This window comes from Peromyscus maniculatus, chromosome 14, assembly GCF_049852395.1.
Source record: "Peromyscus maniculatus bairdii isolate BWxNUB_F1_BW_parent chromosome 14, HU_Pman_BW_mat_3.1, whole genome shotgun sequence".
NCBI classification, from domain to species: domain Eukaryota; kingdom Metazoa; phylum Chordata; class Mammalia; order Rodentia; family Cricetidae; genus Peromyscus; species Peromyscus maniculatus.
In genome coordinates, this window is record NC_134865.1 from 83,352,677 (window position 1) to 83,369,154 (window position 16,478).

General features: G+C 46.3%; 1 protein-coding gene across 10 annotated transcripts in view; it reads left to right on the forward strand.

Annotated features, from left to right (window-relative positions):
• Nucleotides 1-16,478, forward strand: part of Traf3 (TNF receptor associated factor 3) — a 121,129-nt gene that overhangs the window by 90,034 nt on the left and 14,617 nt on the right. For all 10 annotated transcript variants that reach the window (XM_076551423.1, XM_076551424.1, XM_076551417.1 and 7 more), the window contains 6 exons: nt 230-488; nt 1,850-1,901; nt 5,938-6,042; nt 6,884-7,051; nt 13,366-13,446; nt 15,821-15,895. In XM_076551423.1, coding sequence (XP_076407538.1) covers nt 247-488; nt 1,850-1,901; nt 5,938-6,042; nt 6,884-7,051; nt 13,366-13,446; nt 15,821-15,895 — 723 coding nt within the window. In that variant the 5' untranslated portion in view covers nt 230-246. The remainder of the gene's footprint in view (nt 1-229; nt 489-1,849; nt 1,902-5,937; nt 6,043-6,883; nt 7,052-13,365; nt 13,447-15,820; nt 15,896-16,478) is intronic.

Genomic DNA, 16,478 nt, shown 5'->3' on the forward strand with positions numbered 1-16,478 from the left:
AGGAAGTATTTGCGTATCGGTGTTAACAATGTCGTCTGGATAACATAAAGAAGGAAGTTACATGGTCATGTCTTGTGCCATGGCAGACTAAGGCTGGGAAGGATTCTGGTCACTGTTTAAATACGGAAGTGTGACCCTCGGGCACTTTTACTTTTCTTGGGCATGTTTGTTGGGCCTTTTCAAGAGAGGAGGAGATGATGCACACTTATCATTACTTTTCTCCTGGCAGAATTTCTTTTTCCTAAGATGGAGTCAAGCAAAAAGATGGACGCTGCTGGCGCACTGCAGCCCAACCCACCCCTCAAGCTGCAGCCTGACCGGGGTGCAGGCTCAGTGCTCGTGCCAGAGCAAGGCGGCTACAAGGAGAAGTTTGTGAAGACGGTGGAGGACAAGTACAAGTGCGAGAAGTGCCGCCTGGTGCTGTGCAACCCCAAGCAGACTGAGTGTGGGCACCGGTTCTGTGAGAGCTGCATGGCTGCCCTGCTCAGGTGGGTGCTGCCTACATCTTCACCTGTTTCCCTCAAAACCGTGAATGCTTTTAGGTCCAGCTTCAGAGGCCTTCAGGGAAACTTAGGCAGATCTCATGGCTGAGTTTTCTGAGGCCTCTGCACCTTGCCCTGCCTGCCTCACATCCTACTCCCCCAGGCCCCTCCCCTGAAGGCTCCTCAGTGGTGTCAGCACTCTGTCTACAAAGCCTCTGTCCCCCACCTGTGCTGCTGTATTCTGCTCGTGAAGTTCACGTTTATGATAGTGACACCAAATGGTCATAAGTCTTTAAATAGAAGGGTGCGGGGGCTGGAGAGATGGCTCAGAGGTTAAGAGCACTGGCTGCTCTTCCAGAGGTCCTGAGTTCAATTCCCAGCAACCACATGGTGGCTCACAGCCTTCTGTAATGAGATCTGGTGCTCAGGCATACATGCAGGCAGAACACTGTATACATAATAAATTAAATCCTTTTTAAAAAAAATTAGAAGGGTACCACTGGCCCATGGTAGAGGAAGGTCAGGGTCACCTGTAGGACAAAACAGGTGTAAGTATGCATGTTTGCCCAGGGGGTACACATAGAGCTTGTACCAAGACCCGAGATGCTCATGAGCCTTATGGGTTGCTGTGGTAAAATCACAAGGGCAGGCTGGAGTTAGAGGACAGAGTTGGATTGGCCAGGAAGAACGACATCCTGTTGTGTATTTACCAGGCATTGTGCTTGGCACTCGTCACTACAGAACATACTGCATCATCGGACCTTCAGTGCCCCTCGGCACATTAGCATGAGAGGGCCACCCTCTTCCCAGCTGGCCACTCACAGCTGGGTGCCTGAGACCAAGGCCAGGCCCAGTAGCCAGTCTCCTGTGTACCCCAGATTCTCATCGCATCCATTCACTGGATCCACACAGCCCACTTGGCTTTGCCTGCTGAGGGTGAAAGGACCCTAGTTGAACTTGGGTTATCCTGGGGAGGGGGCCGTCCCCCTGTGCAGGTGCCACTGGCGTTTTTACACATAGAGAACTTGTCTGTAGCCCAAGACGAGAACATCAAAGGCCCTCAGTACTTGTGGGTGCTCTTCTCAGAAGGCCCTCTCTGAAAACCAGAGTGTTCTTTAAGTCTTTCCAATGGGACTGGGTTATTGAACAAAATAGCTTCCTTTTGAAAAATTACCATTTTTTAAAGTTTGGCTCTTGTTCTCCTGTGGATTGCTGTTGAAGTTAGATTTTCCAATGGCATCCTGCAGCCCTGCCTGTTGCTACAAGCTAGAGCGGGCTGCCTATGAAGGAAAGCATTCTGTGTTCCCAGGGAGCCTGAGGGAAGGAAGGAGGCTGCTGCTCTAACATGCTTACTTTGTTTCCTTCAGCTCCTCGAGTCCAAAATGTACAGCGTGCCAAGAAAGCATCATCAAAGACAAGGTACTCTTAACTGTTTCCTTTCTTCAAACGGAGGCTTGCTCTATAGTCCAGGGTGGCCCCAGCCTCTGAGTGCAGGGGTGTGTCACCATGCTGGGCTTCTTGGGTGGTTGATACATTTCACATAGCTTGCATTTGGTGCTCTGGAATTCAGCTTAAATTTTTATTTTATTTATTATTTATTCATTATTATTGGGGGGAGGTGCATGTATGCCATAGTTAAGTGTTCATGTAGAGGTCAGAGAACAACTTTATGAGATTCTCTCCTGTCTTTAATTGGGTCCTAGGGATCAAATTCAGGTTGCCAGGTTTGCACAGAAAATAATTTATCTCTGAGCCACCTTTTTACATAACTTTTGTACAGTTTACTGAAATTTAGTTTTATTTCACTTTTTTGTTTTTGGTTTTTGGGCCTTGAACTCACAGTGATCTGCCTGCCTCTGCCTCCCAAGTGCTGGGATTAAAGCGTGTCCTACCACTGCCTAGCTATTTCACCTTTTAAAATTAAAATGGACATGGTGGGGCACACCTTTAGTCCCAGTACTTAGGAGGCAGAGGCAGGGGATCTCTGGGAGTTTAAGGCCAGCCTCATCTACATAGGCAATTCCAGGACAGCTAGAACTACATAATAAAGAGAGGCTGTCTTTTTTAAAAAAGTTAATATTTTTGTGGGGAGGTGAGGGTGGCAGTCTAGCTCAAGCTAGCCTTGAACTAAACTTAGTAGCTAAGGTCCTGTTTCCATCTCCCAAATTCTGGGATTACAGGTATGCACTCCCAGACATTGTTTATACAGCACTTGAGGAAATATCCCAGGGCTTCAAGTATTCTAGGCAAGCACACCACCAACTGAGTTAGATCTCCATACCTTGGGTGTTTTTTTTTTTTTTAGACAGGGTTTCACTGTGTAGCCTTGGCTGGCCTTGAACTCAGAGGCCTCTCTACCTGCTTCTGCTTCCACACATGGCAAGTCCCCTGAGATTGTTTTTTTCCTGCCTGCCTCCCTCCCTCCCCTCCCTTCCCTCCCTCCCTTCCCTCCCTCCCCTCTCTCCCTCCCTTCCTCCCTCCCTCCCCTCTCCCCCTCCCTCCCTCCCTCCCTCCCTCCCTCCCCTCCCTCCCTCCCTCCCTCCCTCCTCCCTCCCTCCCCTCTCCCCCTCTCTCTCTCCCTCCCTCCCTCCCTCCTTCCCTCCCTCCCTCCCTCCTTCCTTCCTTCCTTCCTTCCTTCTGTTTTGTTTTTTGGGATTGGGTCTTCCTATGTAGCCCATCCTGGCCTGAAACTCATGGCAGTCCTCCTGCCTCAGCCTCCTAGGATTGCAGGTGTGTGCCACAGTACTCAGCTCTTCGTTTTGACAGTAGTGCAGCAGGCTCCAGGGCCTGATGTGTCATGTGAGTGCCTGGGCAGACACTTCTGCTCTAATTCCTGCAAGGCACTCTGTCCACTGAGCCAGTTGCTTCCCCATCACAGTGTCAGCACCTGTTTGCTGCAGGGGAGGGTGTATGTGGAGTGGGGACTTGAGAAGTGCGGAGGTGTCTGTCACGGCAGTGCTGCCTGTGGTCCAGCCATTGCTCTTCTTAGCTTTCTCTCCTACAGCGGCCCTCAGCGTGCCAGTGCGGGGTGGGCAGTGGAATTTGTCCTCCTCCCCTTCACTAGTATCTTGAAGGGCTGAGACAGTGAGTGAGATCAGCCTGCTCTCTGCCCTTGTGGGTGTCGGTGTGCACTTAGTGAGTGGGTACCACCGAGGCGCTCCTCCATCTTCTTCCTAAACCCACTCCCTCTCCTTTCCTCTGGCACATGGCCACCCACATACTGCTAAGCCCTTCCAGGCACACTTGTAGCTTGAAATAGCTCACTCTTAAGGACTTAAATGTCAATAAAAATATCTATGATTCCAATATTCTGATTAATGAACCTAACAGTTTTTAATGTAGGCTATTAAATCCCACAGTAAGAGTCTTGCTCTGGGGTTTCCTGTCAAAAGCATTTGCAAATGCTGGACTTGCTGGTCAGGGCAGGCCAGGTGAGGCAGCTGGCCACAGGGCCCTTGGGCTCTAGAGAGAAGGGCCTCTGATGGACCTTGTTCTCAATAGTTAGGAAGGCAGTTAGCCAATGCTCCCCGCTTTGTCTAGCACAGGAGCATATCTACGCTGCTGAAGACTCCAGCCAGTTAAGAAAAGCAGATCACTTACCCCACTCCTTTCCTCCCCCCCCTTTCTTCCTTCCTTTTTCTTGTTCTTTTTTTTTTAGACAGGGTTTCTCTGTGTAGATGTAGACCAGGCTGGCCTTGAACTCAGATCCACCTGCCTCTGCCTCCCAAGTGCTGGAATTAAAGACATGCACTACCGAGCCTGGCTCTTACCCCATTTCTTTTCTTTACATGGCAGTGGGCTACCTTTTTCACATGTATTGAAAAGTATGACTGAGAGGAAGAAGTTAAAAGCCACAAGCTAAGGTGGCTTTTTTAAGTATCTGTTTCATTCACAATCATGGTTCCTATTTCCTTTCCTTTCCTTTCCTTTCCTCTCCTCTCCTCTCCTCTCCTCTCCTCTCCTTCCCTTTCCCTTTCCCTTTCCCTTTCCCTTTCCCTTTCCCTTTCCCTTTCCCTTTCCCTTTTTTTCCTTTACCTTTTTTACCTTTACCTTTAACTTTTCTTCTTGAGACAGGTTCTCTTCATAGTCCTTATGGTCCTGGAGCTCACTGTGTAGACCAGGCTGGCCTCAAACTCACAGAAATTCTCATACCTCTGCTTCCCAAGGGCTGTGATTAAAGGTGTGCACCACCATGCCCATCTTCCATCTTAGTTTTGAAACAGGATCTGTCACAGATCCCGAAGCTTGCTGATTGGATAGACTAGCTTGCCAATAAGCTCCAAATCTTGTCTCCACCTCCCCAGCACTGGGGTAAAGGTGCACACCACCACGCTTGATTTTTATGTAGATGTCAGCATCCAAACTCAGATCTTTGTGCTTGTACAGCAAGCACAGAGGTGACTGAGGCATCTCTATCTTTAGTTTTACCAGTTACTGATCTGTCTCTGCCTGGAAGTTTGGAAGGGCATATTAAGTGCTCTGTCTTCCTGTCACACAGTTCATTGGTGGGAGTGTCTCAGAAATGCCTGAGGACTGAGGCTATAGACTGTTGTTAGAGGCAGAGTGCTTGTTCTCTACAGGAAAGTTAAAGGCAAGCAGGTATTCGTTTTCAGGAGAAATAGTTCAGTACTAGCTCATGCTTGTGACACATATTTAAAGCTTCCTTTGGGCTAAGATGTGGCTCTGTGATTGGAGTGTTTCCCAAGCATGCTTAAGGACCTGGGAGTCCATCCTTTCTGGGGAAAAGAGAAAGTAAAAGAAGAAGCATCCTGGCCGGGCGGTGGTGGCGCATGCCTTTAATCCCAGCACTCGGGAGGCAGAGCCAGGCGGATCTCTGTGAGTTCGAGGCCAGCCTGGGCTACCATGTGAGTTTCAGGAAAGGCGCAAAGCTACACAGAGAAACCCTGTCTCGAAAAACCAAAAAAAAAAAAAAAAAAAAAAAAGAAGAAGCATCCTTTGGTAAAAAACTGAGTTATAAGCAGCATACACTAAGAAGGAACCAAAATTGTTTCACATATTGTCCAAAAACCTTATCTCCATAACTGTTGGTTTGATTCTGACAAGCTTTTTATACATTCTGTTGAGTTGCCAGCATGTTGCCAAGTCCTTTGGCAGGAGGTGTGCCTCCAGGGCCATCTGTTGCTTATTGGCTGGGGGCTTGATCCTACCCTGTCCTGAGGCTGTCAGTACTCAAGGACCATAGTGCTCCAAAGTACCGTTGCTCATGTGTCTTCTGATTTACCTAATAAGAGATAATGGTTAAAGTTCTATGAGTTAAATGGTGTCTTAGTGGGGCCAGCTCCTTCATTGTACTTACAGAAATTAAAACAGTCCTTAATGCTTTCTGAGGCCCACTTAAGAGTTGCTCTTAGCATTTTTAGAGTGGTTTTGCCTTGTCCAATGGCAACATGTGAAGATTAAGAAGTATTAATCCTCTAACTACCTTTCAATTCAGGTGTTTAAGGATAATTGCTGCAAGAGAGAGATCCTGGCCCTTCAGATCTACTGTCGGAATGAAAGCAGAGGTTGTGTAGAGCAACTGACTCTGGGACATCTGCTGGTGAGTACCCGAGTGGTCCCAGAACCAGAGCCATCTCTGTTCAGCAGAGAGCTGCATCATCTCATCTAACTGCCTGGCCAGGTCGACAGCACTGTGTGCACCATAGTGCTCTCTTTACTATATTCTTTCCAAACAGAGCCATGCAAGAGAGTGTCCAATCCTAGGACCTAAAGTGTCACTTTTCATGACATCAGTGAGTTGTCATCCTCTGTCCTACTTAGAATAAAGAAATTGGAGTTGGGTTTTGATTTTCAAAGGCACTTTATTACTTCTACCATGAAATTACACATAAATTAAGGTTGCTTTTTTATTTTTAATTTTTGTATTTTATTCAGAGTGGATAATTGAATTAGAATAAAGACTTTAAAGGGTTGGTGTGTTGTGTGTGTGTGTCTGTGGTAGTGGTGTTTTTGTGGGAGGGGAAGTTGACACAGGTATTACTCTATAGTCTGTGTGTGTCTGTGTGTAGGTTTTGACATTGGTATTGCTATATAGTTCAGGTGGGCTTTGAACTCCAGACCCCCCCCATCTCAGCCCATTCTGCTAGGATGACAGGTCAGGTCTATATTGCCACATCTGGCTAGAACAGTTCTCAGCAGAGACACCTCAGTGCTCAGTTCTGGTAACAGAGAGAAGGGTGTATGGTCCCTCACTCACATGTGTGTTGAGAAAACCCAAGGTGCACACAGTGAACCTGTCTCTTGCTGTGCTTTGCCACTCTGTTGCGTAGAGCTGTCCCTATAGCAGGGTCATAGCATTCTGTAGGACCTCACTGTGGCAGTTACAGCCTGCCATTTCACATTCACTTTTTGCCAGTTAAAAACTTTGGTTTGTTCTACAGATGCACCTAAAAAATGAATGCCAGTTTGAGGAGCTTCCCTGTCTTCGTGCCGATTGCAAAGAAAAAGTATTGAGAAAAGACTTGCGGGATCATGTGGAAAAGGCCTGTAAATACCGAGAGGCCACGTGCAATCACTGCAAGAGCCAAGTCCCCATGATCACACTGCAGGTGCGATGTTGTGCTGTTCATGTCCCTTCTGCTCAGCTCAGGTGCACTTCCTCTGCAGAGATGAGGATTCTAACAAGGATAAAGAGAAAGAGGATTAAATAGCAATTTTCATCTAACTTTATTTCAGAGTAAAGCTGTATTTGTTTTGCCTATTTTGATTTATATAATTAACACTTTCCATTGCCTTGATTGACTCATTTGAGATGTCAAAAAAAAATGAAGAATGATGATTCAAAAAAGGTAGAATTTGTAACTTGTCCCAAAGAATAGCCTCAAATTTTGATGGAGTGCTCATCTTCTCACAGCTGTATGACACAACCATCACTTACAACAGGCTCATTTTTCCTGCAGTGTCAAAGGCAGCTGTCTGTCTTGGGGAGAGATGAGCATTTAAATGTTTTCCTGCCTCATTGTTTTGGCATGGTCTTTGTGTATATGCAGTGGAATCATTTCTGTGTGAAAGGTGAAAGAGACATTGAGGGTAGAAGAACAACTTTAAAAACAGTCATTCACCGAATAAACATCGGTTGTGTACCTACCTGTGTGCCACGCCATTCCAGCACATGGACTGCTTGCAGGTTGTTGAGAGGGGCTTTAGGAATGTCAGGAGAGCTGGGGCCCTGGCCAGGTATTGTCGAGAGGCCAAGCAGGTAGGGACTACTCTTGGTGGTGATGCTGGGGTCATCAGAAGGGGCACTGTTTGGGTATAGCCAGGGTACATGTCATGGCCACCATGAGTCTCCTACCCTGTGAAATGAGATGTGTTCTGCTCTGCTGTCTCAGCACTCACTCCATCACCAGCCAGGCCTGAGTCTGGGCCTCATTTTATCTGGACATCTTTTTCTTATAGACTACCAGTTACTAAGAGCTTTCCAGGACTGTGTCTCCCCACCTGGGAAGCAATAGTAGACTGTCTTCTAATTGAGCAGTTTATCCAGTAACAAACTTGCAGTGAGGGAGACACTGACCTAATGAGTAGCCGTCCAGGCTGTACACATGTTAATACACTGCTACCAAAGTTACACTTTGCTTCTTGCAGAGATCAGTTATTTACAGAGTAAAATCAAGTAGTATTCATTTGAGAAGGAACTGAAAACATGTCAGTTAGATGCCGCATAAGCAGCCACCTCTGAACAGCAGGCGAGGCTGTAAGAGTCAGGAGGGTCATGGTCAACCACGTGTTGATGGCACAGGGGCTGACTTGAAGTTTCTATCCTTAGTCAGCAGTCTGCAGAAGGAGAACCAGGTATGCAGTTAAATTCCTGTAGTATGGAAAGTACTGTGACCACCATGTGTACAGAACACCAATAAGGAAGGGCCAGGAAAGGTCAGTGAAGAAGCAGTGCCTATTTATTTCATTTGAGTTTTAATTGGACCTGGAAGGCAGTTTGAGATCTGAAGTTCACAAAGAAATGACTTGCTTGTAAATCTCTGGAGGCCTTTGTGGTGGAAACTGGCTGCAAGTTCCTTGAACAGTGTCACTGGCGTGTTCCTCTGCTGCATTCATTTTGTTTGTTACTCAGGATTGAACTCGGCCATCCTCAGAGACTGCTTTTTAATTTTGTTTTTATTTTAAGACATGGTCTGACTGTCCTTGAAATCACCATTCATCCAGGCTGGGCTTAAAATTTGGCATCCTCCTGCCTTGGCCTCCTAAGTAGTTATAGTCACCAGCATGTGGCACCCCAGTGGCCTTTCGTTTCCATTTCTGTTTTGAAATAGGTTCTTTTGTAAAAGCCCAGGCTGATCTTCAATTTACTAGATTCCCAAGGATGACCTTGAACTCCTGATTCTCTTGCCATCACCTCCTAAGCACTAGGATTATGGGTGTGTGCCACAACTACCTGCCTGTATTAAGGCCCAGATTGCTTTCTCCTGTAGCAGGAATCTTAAAAGTTCTTATTAAAAAGAAAAGAGACCTTATGATGAGATATGCCTTACTGTAAAAGCTCAGTTTAAAAAAAAAAAAAAAAAAAAAAAGTTCTTATTAATAAAATCAAACCCGAGGCCAGTTATTGGGGTGAATACTGGAAGATCAGAGAGACAGAACAAGCCACAGCTATCTCACCTTGCCAATTCCTCAGCTGGTCCTGTTTCCTCAGGTTGGAAGCCTCTGAGTCCTCATCCAGAATGAATCTCAGCTGAACTGTGTTGCTCCAAAGCCTGAAAACTTAACCAGCCAAATGCTTCTAGTTTCTGGTCCTCACGCCTAATATACCTTTCTGCTTTCTACCATCACTCCCTAGGATTAAAGGCTTGCTTCCTGGGATTAAAGGCGTGAGTCACCATGCCTGGCTGTTTCCAATGTGGCCTTGAACTCACAGAGATCCAGATGGATTTCTGCCTCTGGAATGCTAGGATTAAAGTGTGCTATCACTGCCTAACTAGTGGCTGTTCTGTTCTCTGACCCCAGATAAGTTTATTAAGGTACATAATATTTTGGGGAACACAATACCACCACATTCTCCTCTAGTTTTCAGACTCTTAAATCATAGTGACAACTGAAGCCAGAGCATTGAACATGCTGGTCTAGGCGTGCACTCTACCTATAAGCTGTGTGTCTGCAGCTCCAGCAGTGGTTTTAACTAGCATTGCCTGTGCATCCCCTCTGTGACACTGCACAGTTCCTGACACTAGCAGAGCAAGTGTGCACTCACTTCTTTGTAATACTAGGAAGGTTCTGTGACTTGCTCTGGTCTTCCTCTCCTAGTTAGTGCCAGCATGGCATGCCCAAATCTTCTGATTTTTAGCTCTAGCACCCTTAATCTCTCCACAGTGAAATGTGCCACACAGTAGGCTAGGATAGGACCTGTAGCGTACACTTTATAGCTGGCAATGCATTACCGCCAGTGTCTGGTGCAGGACCAGACTACATGCGGTTCTTGTTGTAGCAAACTGTATTTTAATAAAATCTGAATACAACCCAAATGAAATTCTTTTGTTAGGGACACATAAATATGTGATGAAGCTTTTAAGTAAAAGGCAGAAATACAGAATTCAGCATTGTTTTAGTGATTACTTAAAGGAAGTAAGGATGAGGTAGGTGGGAAGTGTTGATTATGTTCTCCACCTAGGTAGTGCTTCATGAATGTTCATTGTATAGCTAGGCTTTGTATTTCCCACATGTGTGGTCAAATTTGCAATCGAAAGGCAGAGGCAAGGATTCAAAGCTACACTGTTTTCTAGGTAACCAGTCTTCTTACAAACCACTACAGCATGCATCAAGTTTTTGTTTTGTTTGTGACAGTCTCATTATGTAGCCCCAGCTGACCTGGAACTTGCTATGAGATCAGGCTAAGCTCAAACTCACAGAGATCTGCCTGCCTTTCCCAAATGCTGGGGTTAAAGGCATGCACCATGTGCAAGCCTGGCCCAAGTTTTGTGTTTTCAGTGTTGCATCCTTCCCTCGGCTGTTACAACACAGTATCACTAGGCATCACGTGGTGGCTTAAGGTCATCTGTAATGCCATCCTCTGACCTCCATGGTACCTGGCACACATGTGATGCATAGCCATACATGCAAGCAAAACACTCACACACTCATTAAGTCAAATAAATGTAAAAAGAAATCAGAAACCAAGGTGTTGACAGGGCTGTGTTCCCAGCAGCAGCTCTGAGTACTTTGTTCCTTTCCCAAGACTCTCCTGGTTGTCATCCACCTTTGACTAGAAGTTGCACAGCTCCTGCTCTGTCTCTGTGTTTAGGTGATTGCTCCTGAGTCCTTGCTTCTCTAAGGATGCAGTCATGAGACTGAGGGTCTGTCCTAATTAATGACAGCTGCAAAGAACCAGATCCAATAAGGTCCCATTCACAGGTTCTGAATGAACATAGGCAGTATTGTGAGAGGACCCACTATTCAGTCACTATTATGGCTAGAAGTCTTGAACAGGCAATTCAATGAAAAAAATCTATGATTAATAAGAGGAAATATAACAATTCACAATGCCTGCGCTGCAGGACACGCCCCTACCCCCTCCCCACATTGTATCCCTTCCATTAGACTGTCATAGATTAAAAAGTGTGATAGAACTGGTAAAGTGCAGGAATATGCTTTCTCATGATAATGAGATTCCAGATTGTGGTCAGGTTATTGGAGGGCAATTTGACAACAGTTCATCAAAATCTAACTTAAAATGTGCATCCTTTGATGCTTTTAAAACCTTCCTGATATTCTTTCATAGGTGTGCAGAAGTCATGCAAAGATACTGGCTGTTCTGCCTCATTGACCTCCCAGTCAGCCTGCCCACCCTTTCTCCCCTCCTCTCCCAGCCCTGCTTTCCCTTACCTCCCCCAGTGCTATCTTGGTCCCCCCCCCCTTCCACTGTGCTTGTGTCCATGAGGCACGAGGCAAGCTTCCAGCCCAGAGAATGAAGATGGGAGTGTGTAGTAGGTACAGGGAGCAAAGAGAGCACCTGTGGTTCCTTCACCATGTTTCAGAGACCCTCTATGATGGGGACTTGTGGTCTCCGCGCTTGGGAGGTTGTGTAGTCAAACTTGGTTCACAGATATGGTCAGTATCAGAGAAGCAAGACTGGTTACTGGGGTTTCCTCTGAAATGTACAGAATGCCTTGCCTTTGTGGGTCTTGAAAACTCCAGCTCAATGCAAATCCAGCATGTATGCTGGGTCCTTGAGCAAGCTGTCTCCTGAGGTAGGCCTATGACCAGGTTCTCCCTGGTCAGTATGGAATGGTAATTGACTTGCTTACCATGTACTCTAGGGACTCTGAGACCCAGGTCAGGAGCAGAGCAGCTAATCTCTCTCTCTCTCTTTTTTTTTTTTTTTAAATTTAATGCCAAATGCTGTTTATTGAAGGAGGGAAGAGGTCTTAAATACAGGCTTATAGCACAATGGGAGAACCCTGGAGGGCAGAAGTTTGCTACTGATGTTTTACAATCTTGCATCAAAGCTATTAATGCCCATTATGCAGGATACACAGACAAGGAACTTCCCTTAAGCATTCAAGAGGGTGGAACTCGGGAGGGAATTAGCATAGAGAAGCTATCAAGGTCATGGTCAGCAAGCAAGGCAACAGTTACCCAAAACAAGGGCCAGGACCCTACAGGTCCTCGTTTTACTAATAAATGAGCTTCTGACTTGGGTTGGGTGGGACGTCAGCAGGTCACCTTACCCGTCATGGAGACGCCTGCCCAGGCCACACAGGCGCTCTGTCTTAGGTTGGTGAGCGCCCCCCAGGCATTACCTGTCAGAGCAGCTAATCTTGTAGGCATTTCCCTGCTCTGCAGATGCAGTGTTCATACTAAGAAGGCATAGGCCTTCAAAATTCCAACAAAATTGAGCCTGGTACCCCCCTCAGGTTGATATCCTCTGTTAAATGTGTACTTCTAGCCAGGCAGTGGTAGCACATGACTTTAATCCCAGCACTTGGAAGGCAGAAGCAGGTGGATCTCTGAGTTTGAGGCCAGCCTGATCTACAGAGAGTTCCAGGACAGCCAAGGCTGTTACACAGAGAGACCCTGTCTTGAAAAACAAAAACAAACAAACAAACAAACAAACAAACAAACCATGTACTTCCATTGTATGGACACTGTTTTGGCCCTGTACCTGCCTAGTTAGACTGAACCAGTGCTGGAACAAGTGCCATGGTCCAAATCCACCTAAAGACAAGTGTCAGTGAAGGCCAAAGGAACCAGAGGACCTACTGAGACCTGAAGTGTCCCAGGACCTCAGAAGAGCGACTGAGTATCCTTACTCAATAGGAGTTGCTATACTGGCACTTCTGTCTCTGCCTGTGCCGTCATTGTGGGTCTAGTGGTACTTTCTTGGGCCCTTAGGTTTGATGTCCTCCACAAGTTCCTGCCCTTGCTTTTTTATGGACAGGTGCCCCTGGCATTGAGCAGTTGCTCTTCTCCTACACAGCTAAAGATGATACAATTTCAACAGGGCCTAGACCAAAATTTACCCATTCTTGTGTACTAAAGATAATGCAGGCAAGATTTTAGGACAGTATCCAGGAGACCATGCCACTTTCAGGATTGTTCAGACTCCAAACTGAAAGGCCAGAGAAAAATCTGAGCATGGGCATTTGACCAACCCCACATTGTCCATAGGGCCCTTGACCTGGAATCTGCTGTGGAGGCAGCTGGCATTGGGATATCACCAGCAGTGTACTCCACAAGTTCCCTTTGAGTCAGATCTGACCTGATGTCACAAGGTCCTAGACAGTCATAGTCTGATGAGTGTGATGGGGTAATGGTGGATACAGTTTCCTTTGTGTCTGTATTGGAGAGCTGGTGGGCACTGAGAGGGATGGACTGCTGGTCCACACTTGACTCACTTCCTTTTTCTTTGTAGAAACACGAAGACACTGATTGTCCCTGTGTGGTGGTGTCCTGCCCGCATAAGTGCAGCGTCCAGACTCTTCTGAGAAGTGAGGTAAGGCACAGCCAGGGCCCAGGCAGGAGCCCTGTGACAGTGGGTCCCATGTCCTGTAGGTCCACTCTCCCAAGTTGTGGGCATCTGTATCGTCTTCATTCATGGTCAACTATGGTAATGTGTGTAACAACAAAGACAAAACTAACTGGGATTTTTTGGAAATCAGAAGCTACAAAGCGCTACAAAAAGGTACATTTGGGGTTGAAAATATTAATAATTGAAAAAAAATGTGACTAATTTACAATTGTAAGTAAAGGTGGTGCTTCAAAGTCTTTATTTTTAAATTCTACAAAATAATGAATTTCTGTAAGATTGTCTCAAAAAAGTGATTTTAGACTTTTAAAACCATTTGCCCACCTCATGGGCAGGGCAGTGCTAGAGGGGAAGTAGATTCTGAGTGGAGGAGCATCTGCTCCCAGCGACTGTGCGCTGCACCCTGCCCAGGTGCTTCTGTAAGGCGGGGGTGGGGGGGTGGGGGTGGTAGATTTTATCATTGATTTCATTTGATCTGCCCATATGGATGGATCCATGTGGAAAGTTCCAGGGATCCTAACACTTTTACATGTGACCTGACCTGGAGCCCCCGTGGTTGCTTAGTATTTGAGTCTCTAGTCTTTGGAGCCTCCTGAGTCTTCTCCAGCAGCCTGGCATCCTCCTGGCAGTTGGAGGAAGGTGGCTTAGAAACAGAGTTAACGTGGGCCTTGTGCTAGGGGCCCAGAGAGCTGGGAAGACCCTGAGAGTCACTCCCTAGGTACAGCCTCCAGGACAATGATGGGTAAGGTTGCTGAAAGGCCTCTGTCCATGCTGGGCCACTGGAAGATCCTTCTGTTAAAGTCAGTGTCTGGAGAGGGTAACTGCTGAAATGATCCCGAGTTTATAACCCTCACCTCAGTTCTGTCCACTCAGAGCTCGGAATTAAGATGAAAGGCATCCTCTAAGTTACTTTTATTTCAAAATAAAACTTTCAGCTGCGTTTCCCTTGGTTTCAGTGAAAGGAGCTGTTGGGCTGTGCATTAGTCTGTTCCGAAGCTCCTGTAAATTCTTCAGGGCCCTGAGTGTGCTTATAATAAAACCAGGTTAGGAAAAGGTGGGACAGTGAGTTTATGGTAGAAATAACATGTCAGAACAGCATGCCCTGGTTGTAGCATTAGAAGTGTTAGCTGGTTGTGATTGTAAATGGCCCTGAAAGAATGTCACACCTTCAAGTTTTAAACTGGTCCACGTTGACCTGCCTGTGGGGCCTTCTGGGGACTTCCTCTGAGTCCAGCCCAGGGTGTCTGGCTGGGCTCAGGGAAACTGCACGCTCACTAGGCTGCTGATCATTATGACTGCCTAACTAACAGGCCCTTTTTATGGTTGGTTGTGGGGGGGGCCTCAAGGCCCTTTTCCAGGTTGCCTTTCTGCTGAGCTATTGTGACAGGGTCAGTGAGCAGAGCAAGACTGGATCCCTGTTTGTCCCTCATTCCTAAATACCAGGCATAGCGAATAGCCACCTTGGTCCTGGTAGACCGAGGAAAATCCCAAAGCTACACCAACCTGCACCTACCCATATCTGCGCAGACAGTGCAGAGTTAGAGCGGTGAGAATAAGGCAGCAGGCATGCAGGAGTTGTGTTGCAGCCCACAGCGACACAAGCCCAGATACAAGTCTGTCTTTAGGATCATCTTTTCAGTTCCCTGGTCTCTTGCTTGGGGCATCCTGGAGTTAAACAAGAGGCTGTCTTCTCTCAGGGTAGCTTGGATTTTTTCCAGGTGCTCCTAATTTTCATCTATCAGCTAGAGGAGAGAGTATGAGATTCCTGTTGTTAGAATAGCTGTAGGGACCTTTGAAAAGCTTATGAGGCTATGAACATGCCAGGGACAAAAGGCTTTTCAGATGAAGGCGTAACTCGCCTTCGGCCATCTCAGGTATTACTAGTAATGGTTGGGTGTGTGAGCTTGCTTTGAAAATGGGTTTCTTTTTGTGTACTGTATAGTAGGTGTGTGACCCAGTTGCATCCCAAATGCTTTCTGATTTTTTGTGTTTCATACAGTTTTTGTTAATAGTCTTTAAATGTGCATTTCAGTTCTTTTTTTTTTCTTTCTTCAATTCTGGCACTTCAGACGGCATGTCACAGTTTGAACAATTCGTTCTAAAGAAATTGGAAGTTAAGAACTGTTACAGTGAATGTATTTATGTATATTGGTGTGTATACGTGTACACTTGTGATGAAACTGTATTTTACTGCCTGAAGTCCAGCACGCAGACGATGCGACACACCTGCAGCTGATAAACACCCTTAACAGTATGGCCTGGATGCTCTCTGTGCCCTGATATGTTTGAACATTTTCATGCAAACGTTTGTGTCACAACTCACGTCTTTTTCCCGTTGCAGTTGAGTGCACACTTGTCAGAGTGTGTCAATGCCCCCAGCACCTGTAGTTTTAAGCGCTATGGCTGCGTTTTTCAGGTCAGTATCCAACATTTGTCCTTCCCAGTCACTGACATTCTGCCATTGAAGAAAGTTCTCATAATAATATTATAAGATTTGAGTTCTCACTCTTTCAGTCTTTGTTGTGAAACCACATCACCCTGCTGCATGGGTGAAACAAGCCATACATGCAGCAGGGGGGGTGTTCACTTGCCAGGCCAGGGCGTTTTGAGACTCAGATGGAACAGCATGGGGAAGTCAGTATGCCAGGAGAACTGCTCCCTCCCAGACAGCTCCGGGTAGTAAGAAAGCAGTGGCATCTGGTGGAGTTTCTGTGGCGATTTTAACTGTTCATTACCTGAGTGAATATTAAACTTGACGTAGCTTTGACATCGTCTGTCAGCCCTTAGCTGTAAGAATCACACATGGGTGTCTGTAATGCTTTGTTTACACATATGTGCTGGCTTTTACCCTGCCAGAGTTGGATTTGACTGAGCAAAGCCTGTAAAAAAACTACTTCCTGGGAAACAGTGTTCATATCAGAAACCTGCCTGTGGTTTTCTGTTTTTAAACATACCTAGGATTACAAGTTAAGACTGAGTTTATTTACCAAAAGGCAAAA